The sequence below is a fragment of the Tachyglossus aculeatus genome, chromosome Y4, assembly GCF_015852505.1.
Source record: "Tachyglossus aculeatus isolate mTacAcu1 chromosome Y4, mTacAcu1.pri, whole genome shotgun sequence".
Taxonomy (NCBI): domain Eukaryota; kingdom Metazoa; phylum Chordata; class Mammalia; order Monotremata; family Tachyglossidae; genus Tachyglossus; species Tachyglossus aculeatus.
In genome coordinates, this window is record NC_052096.1 from 5702243 (window position 1) to 5709246 (window position 7004).

Genomic DNA, 7004 nt, shown 5'->3' on the forward strand with positions numbered 1-7004 from the left:
CACGGGGGGCTCCCAGTCTTCATCCCCGTTTTACAGATGAGGGAACTGAGGCCCAGAGAAGGGAAGTGACTTGCTCAAAGTCGCCCAGCTGACAGTTGGCAGAGCCGGGATTTGAACCCATGACCTCGGACTCCAAAGCCCGGGCTCTTTCCACCGAGCCACGCTGAGAATGACATCACCCCCCAACCTGAACCCATCTCTGTGTCCTCCCCCCGCCAACCGTCTCCCTCCAGGCGCCATCTCCCCGGCCCGGGGGCGGGGGTCCCCGGGGGGCCGGCATGGCGGAGGAGAAGAAGCTGAAGCTGAGTAACACGGCGCTGCCCACGGAGTCCATGAAGGTGGTGGCCGAGTCCATGGGCATCTCCCAGGTGCCCGAGGAGACCTGCCAGCTCCTCAGCGACGAGGTCAGCTACCGCATCAAGGAGATCGCCCAGGTGACGCCCTCTGACCGCCCCGGGGAACCGTCCCATCCCCCCCTCCCGCCCCCCAAAATCCGACGGCCCCCGGCTGACGCCCCCCACCCCGGTCCGGTCCCCCCTCAGGAGGCCCTCAAGTTCATGCACATGGGGAAGCGACAGAAGCTGACCACCAGCGACGTGGACTACGCCCTCAAGCTCAAAAACGTCGAGGTGACCGGGGGCCCGGGGAGGGGTTGGGGCTCAGTGAGTCGGACTGGGGGAGCGAATGGGCCTCGTTCATTCGGTCGTCTTTATTTAGCACTCACTGTGTGCGGAGCACTGGGCTAAGCGCTCAGGAGGGGCTGGACTGGGGGAGCGAATGGGCCTCATTCATTCTGTTGTATTTAGTGAGCACTCGCTGCGTGCAGAGCACCGGGCTAAGCGCTCGGGAGGGGGCTGGATTCGGGGAGTGAATGGGCCTCATTCATTCTGTCGTATTTATTGAGCACTCACTGCGTGCAGAGCACTGGACTGAGTGCTCCGGAGGGGGCTGGACTGGGGGAGCGAATGGGCCTCATTCATTCGGTCGTATTTATTGAGCACTCACTGCGTGCAGAGCACCGGAATAAGCGCTCCGGAGGGGGCTGGATTCGGGGAGCGAATGGGCCTCATGCATTTGGTCGTATTTATTGAGCACTCACTGCGTGCAGAGCACTGGACTAAGCGCTCCGGAGGGGGCTGGACTGGGGGAACGAATGGGCCTCATTCATTCCGTCGTATTTAGTGAGCACTCACTGCGTGCAGAGCGCCGGGCTAAGCGCCCGGCGGGTTGGGCCGGGGAGGGGGCCGGGCCCTGCCCGTCCGCCCGGTTCCCTCCCCCGGCCCCCCGCCCACTCGGGCCCCGCTGACCCCCCGGCGCGCCCTTCGGCCCCCCAGCCCCTGTACGGGTTCCACGCCCAGGAGTTCATCCCCTTCCGCTTCGCCTCCGGAGGCGGCCGGGAGCTCTACTTCTACGAAGAGAAAGAGGTGGACCTGAGCGACATCATCAACACCCCCCTGCCCCGGGTGCCCCTCGACGTCTGCCTCAAAGGTGGGGGGCGCCGGGGGGGGCCGGCGGGGGGGGGGGTCCCCGTCCCGGGAATGACCCTCGACCCGCCACCCGTCCCTTCTCCACCCCCACAGCCCACTGGCTGAGTATCGAGGGCTTCCAGCCGGCCATCCCGGAGAACCCGCCCCCCGGTGAGACCCCCACCCCTCAACTGCCCCGCCCCGGGGCCCTTCTCCCGCCGTCCTCCCTCACCCTCCTCGCCTGGGTGGCCCGATGCCCAACGGCTACGGCCACGGGCCTCGCCGGTGGGTTAGAGTCGCGAAAGCCGGGTGGGGGGAACCCCAGAAACTGGCCGGCGGGCAATCGGTTCAGTGAGGGGCCACCCCGGGCCGCGTCCATCTGGGCCTCCCCCCCCGGGCTGCGTCCGTCCGTCGGCATCTTTCCCCTCCCCGACCCCCGCCTCTGTCGGCCTGCCCCCGCCCCTCCCGGGGCTCCCCAGCCCCCAAAGAGCAGCAGAAGGCCGAGGCCACGGAGCCCATGAAGTCCACGAAGCCGGGCCAGGAGGAGGACGGACCCCTGAAGGGCAAAGGTCAGGGGGCCGCGCCGACGGACGGCAAAGGTCAGTGAGGCCGGAGCGCTGTGACGGGGCGTCGTTCCGGCTCCGCCCGCTCGGACCGGGCGCGTCGTGGGGTGTGGAAGACTCGGGGGCGGCCGCCCCGTGACCCTCGCGCCCACCGCCCGTCCAGGGAAGGAGAAGAAGCCGCCGTCCCTGCTGGAAGGGGCCCCGCCGAGGCTGAAGCCGCGCAGCATCCACGAGCTGTCCGTCGAGCAGCAGCTCTACTACAAGGAGATCACCGAGGCCTGCGTCGGCTCCTGCGAGGCCAAGCGGGCCGTGAGTCCCTCCCTCCGGCCTCCCCCTGCCCGTCCATCCTCCCTCCCTCCCCGCGTCTGTTGTCCCTCTGTCCGTCTTCCCTTCACCCTCCCTCCGTCGGTCTCCCGCCGCCTCCGCCCCCCTGACGGTCTCCCCGGGCCGCAGGAAGCCCTGCAGAGCATCGCCACCGACCCCGGCCTCTACCAGATGCTGCCCCGGTTCAGTACCTTCATCTCCGAGGGGGTGAGCACGGGCGCGGGCCCCGGGGCGGGGGGCCGCCCGCCAGGGTAAGCCTTCTCGCGGCCCCTCTCACCCGGAGCCTCCGGCAGGTTCGTGTGAACGTGGTCCAGAACAACCTGGCCCTGCTCATCTACCTGATGCGGATGGTCAAGGCGCTCATGGACAATCCCACGCTGTACCTGGAAAAATACGTGAGGACCCTCCCCTCTCCCAGCGGGCAGGCGGGCGGGCGGGACGGGACACTGAGGCCCGGTGCCCCCCGTCCACCCGCCCGCCCGTCTCCCAGGTTCACGAGCTGATCCCGGCGGTGATGACGTGCATCGTGAGCCGCCAGCTGTGCCTGCGGCCCGACGTGGACAACCACTGGGCCCTGCGGGACTTCGCCGCCCGCTTGGTTGCCCAGGTCTGCAAGCATTTCAGCACCACCACCAACAACATCCAGTCCCGCATCACCAAGACCTTCACCAAGGTGGGCAGCCCGACCCCTCGCCCACCTCCCGCCCCGGACGCCCTCCCGCCCCCGGCCCAGTCCCCCTCCCCAGCCTGAGCAGCGTGGCTCGGTGGAAAGAGCCCGGGCTTCGGAGTCCGAGGTCACGGGTTCAAATCCCGGCTCCGCCGCTCGTCGGCTGGGTGGCTTTGGGCAAGTCACTTCACTTCTCTGGGCCTCATCTGGAAAATGGGGATGGAGACCGGGAGCCCCAGGTGGGACAACCTGATCACCTTGTAACCTCCCCGGCGCTTGGAACAGTGCTTTGCACATAGTAAGCGCTTAATAATTGCCATCATCATTATTATTATTATTATTGAAAGCCTTATCCGAGTCCCATCTCCTCCGCGAGGCCTTCCCTGACTCAGTCCTCCTTTCCTCTTCTCCCACTCCCTTCTACGTCACCCTGACTCGCTCCCTTTATTCGTCTCCCCTCCCCACCCCACCACGTTTACGTCCGGATCCGTCATTCTTTATTTCCATGAACAGTGCTTTGCACATAGTAAGCGCTTAATAATTGCCATCATTATTATTATTATTATTGAAAGCCTTATCCGAGTCCCATCTCCTCCGTGAGGCCTTCCCTGACTCAGTCCTCCTTTCCTCTTCTCCCACTCCCTTCTACATCACCATGACTCGCTCCCTTCATTGGTCTCCCCTCCCCACCCCACCACATTTACGTCCGGATCCATCGTCATTTATTTTCATTCACGTCTGTCTCCCGTCTAGACTGCCAGCTCGTTGTGGGCAGGGAATATGTCCATTTAGTGTTACGTTGTCCTCTCCCCAGCGCTTTCTACAATGCTCTGCATACAGTAAGCGCTCAATAAATAGGAATGAATGCCCCCTTCCTCACACCCCCCCATCAGCCCCTAGACCTGCCTCGAAGCAGGCGTGGCCTAATAGAGAGAGCTCGGACCTGGGAAACGCAAGGACCCGGGTTTTAATGCCGAGCGGCCTCGGCCGAGTCGCTTTGGTTCTCCGCGCCTCGGTTCCCTCATCTGTACAATGGGGATGAAGCCTGGGAGCCCCTTGGGGGACAGACTGGGACCGACCTGATCTGCCCCAGTGCTTAATACAGAGTCTAGCACATATAATAATAATGATGGCATTTATTAAGCGCTTACTATGTGCCAAGCATTGTTCTAAGTGTTGGGGAGGTTACAAGGTGATCAGGTCATCCCACGGGGGGCTCACAGTCTTGATCCCCATTGTACAGATGAGGCCACTGAGGCACAGAGAAGTTGGAGAGGCAGCATGGCTTAATGGCAAGAGCCCGGGCTTTGGAGTCAGAGGTCATGGGTTCAAATCCCAGCTCCACCAATTGTCAGCTGGGTGACTTCAGGCAAGTCACTCAACTTCCCTGGGCCTCAGTGACCTCATCTGTAAAATGGGGATTAAGACTGTGAGCCCCACGTGGGACAACCTGATCGCCTTGTAACCTCCCCAGCGCTTAGAACAGTGCTTGGCACATAGTAAGCACTTAATAAATGCCATTATTATTATTATTAAGTGACTTGCCCAAAGTCACCCAGCTGACAATTGGCAGAACCGGGATTTGAACCCGCGACCTCTGACTCTGTATGTTGCCAACTTGTACTTCCCAAGGGCTTAGTACAGTGCTCTGCACACAGTAAGCGCTCAATAAATACGATCGATTGATTGATTGACTCCAAAGCCCAGGCTCTTTCCACTGAGCCACGCTCAGTCCATCTCCCCCTCTATCAATCAATCCATCAATCAGTTGTATTTATTGAGCGCTTACTATGTGCAGAGCACTGTACCGAGCGCTTGGGAAGTACAAGTTGGCAACATACAGAGACGGTCCCTACCCAACAGCGGGCTCCCTCTAGACCGTAAGCTCAACGTGGGCAGGGGATGTGTCCGCTAATCCTGTTGTATTGTACCCTCCCAAACGCTTAGTATGGTTCCCCGCATGTAGTAAGCACCACTGATGGATGAATTAAGCAGTAACAGGTTTAAAAACAGAAAAATCGCTTCCCCCCGTCCCCTTCTGGCCCCCGCCTGACTCTCCGTCCCGCCCCTCGCCCCCAGAGCTGGGTGGACGAGAAGACCCCCTGGACGACCCGCTACGGCTCCATCGCCGGCTTAGCCGAACTCGGCCACGAGGTGAGTCATCATCATCATCAATCGTATTTATTGAGCGCTTACTGTGTGCAGGGCACTGTACTAAGCGCTTGGGAAGTCCAAGTTGGCAACATATAGAGACAGTCCCTACCCAACAGTGGGCTCACAGTCTACAAGGGGGAGACAGAGAACAAAACCAAACATGCTAACAAAATAAAATAAATAGAATAGAAATGTACAAGTAAAATAGAGTAATAAATCTGTACAAACACATATATGTATATACAGGTGCTGTGGGGAAGGGAAGGAGGTAAGATGGGGGGATGGAGAGGGGGACGAGGGGGAGAGGAAGGAAGGGGCTCAGTCTGGGAAGGCCTCCTGGAGGAGGTGAGCTCTCAGTAGGGCTTTGAAGGGAGTCGCCCTCCCGGGGAGGGGCCGGAGCGGGGGGTCGGCGAGCGGCTCGGGACGGTGGGGGGGGTTATCACAACCACCGGCCACAACCGCCTGACCCTTCCTCCGGCCCGGCCCCAGGTGATCAAGACCCTGATCCTGCCCCGGCTGCAGCAGGAGGGCGAGCGGATCCGGAGCGTCCTGGACGGGCCCGTCCTCAGCAACATCGACCGCATCGGCGCCGACCACGTCCAGAGCCTGCTGCTGGTCAGTCAGTTGTTCATTCCGTCGTATCTATTGGGCGCCTACTGCGTGCAGAGCGCTGGACTGGGCGCTTGGGAAGTACAAGTTGGCAGCATAGAGAGAGACGGGCCCCCCCCAACAGCGGGCTCACAGGCTAGGAGAGGCACGGTGGGTTCCGTCGGCGCCCGGATGGCCACCCCCCGGGGGTGCGGGAAAGCCAGACCGCGGTCATCCTTTTCCTCCGCCCCAGGGGTCCCGGGTGGGTGGGGGGTCCTCATCCCGCCCCCTCCCCGCAGAAACACTGCGCCCCGGTGCTGGCCAAGCTCCGGGCCCCGCCGGACAACCAGGACGCCTTCCGCTCGGACTTCGGCTCCCTGGGGCCGCTGCTCTGCTCCCACGTGGTCAAGGCCCGAGCCCAGGCCGCCCTGCAGGCCCAGCAGGTCAACCGGACCACCCTGACCATCACCCAGGTCCGGGACGCCGCCGGGGGGGGGCGTCGGGAGGGGGCCGGGGCCGGGACCCCGGGCCCACTCCCGCCTGTCCCCCCCTGCAGCCCCGGCCCACGCTGACGCTGTCCCAGGCGCCCCAGCCCAGCCCCCGGCCCCCGGGCCTGCTCAAGGTCCCCGGCTCCATCGCCCTGCCCGTCCAGACCCTGGTGTCGGCCCGGGCCTCGGCCCCGCCCCAGCCGTCCCCGCCGCCCACCAAGTTCATCGTCATGTCGTCGTCCTCCTCGGGGGCCTCGTCCTCGCAGCAGGTAACGGGGTCGGGGGGGGGGGGTCCCGCGGGGCGGGGGGCCCGGGAGCCGGCCGGCCGGCTTCCCCACCGCCTCGTCCCACCCCAGGTCCTGTCCCTGAGCACGTCGGGCTCGACGACGACGTCCCCCGTGACCACCACGGTGCCCAGCGTCCAGCCCATCGTGAAGCTGGTGTCCACGGCGCCCGCGGCCCCCCCCAGCGCGGCGCCGGCCGGCCCGGCGGGCGTCCAGAAGTACATCGTGGTCTCCCTGCCCGCCGCCGGGGAGGGCAAGGCCGGCCCGGCCCCGCTCCCCGCCAGCCCCTCCCCGCTCGGGGGACCCCTCTCGGGGGGCAAGTCGGAGTCCGGGGACAGCCCGCCCCCGGCCCCCGGGACCCCCAAGCCCAACGGCGCGCAGGTCTCCGGCTCCCCCCAACCCGGCCCCTGAGGCCCCGCCTGCCCCGCTCCCGCTGTACAGCCCCCCGGCCCGCTCCCAATAAAGACCAG

General features: G+C 64.1%; 1 protein-coding gene across 1 annotated transcript; it reads left to right on the top strand.

Annotated features, from left to right (window-relative positions):
• The first annotated feature begins 237 nt into the window (after positions 1-237).
• TAF6 (TATA-box binding protein associated factor 6) lies at positions 238-6998 on the top strand. Its single transcript, XM_038768296.1, has 14 exons — positions 238-434; positions 543-629; positions 1335-1488; positions 1581-1637; positions 1946-2065; positions 2193-2338; positions 2483-2560; positions 2647-2748; positions 2844-3026; positions 5100-5174; positions 5664-5789; positions 6062-6235; positions 6319-6519; positions 6607-6998. Exons 1-14 carry the CDS (start codon positions 279-281, stop codon positions 6943-6945), a joined length of 1998 nt encoding a protein of 665 aa, XP_038624224.1. The 5' UTR covers positions 238-278; the 3' UTR covers positions 6946-6998.
• The last annotated feature ends 6 nt before the right edge of the window (positions 6999-7004 follow it).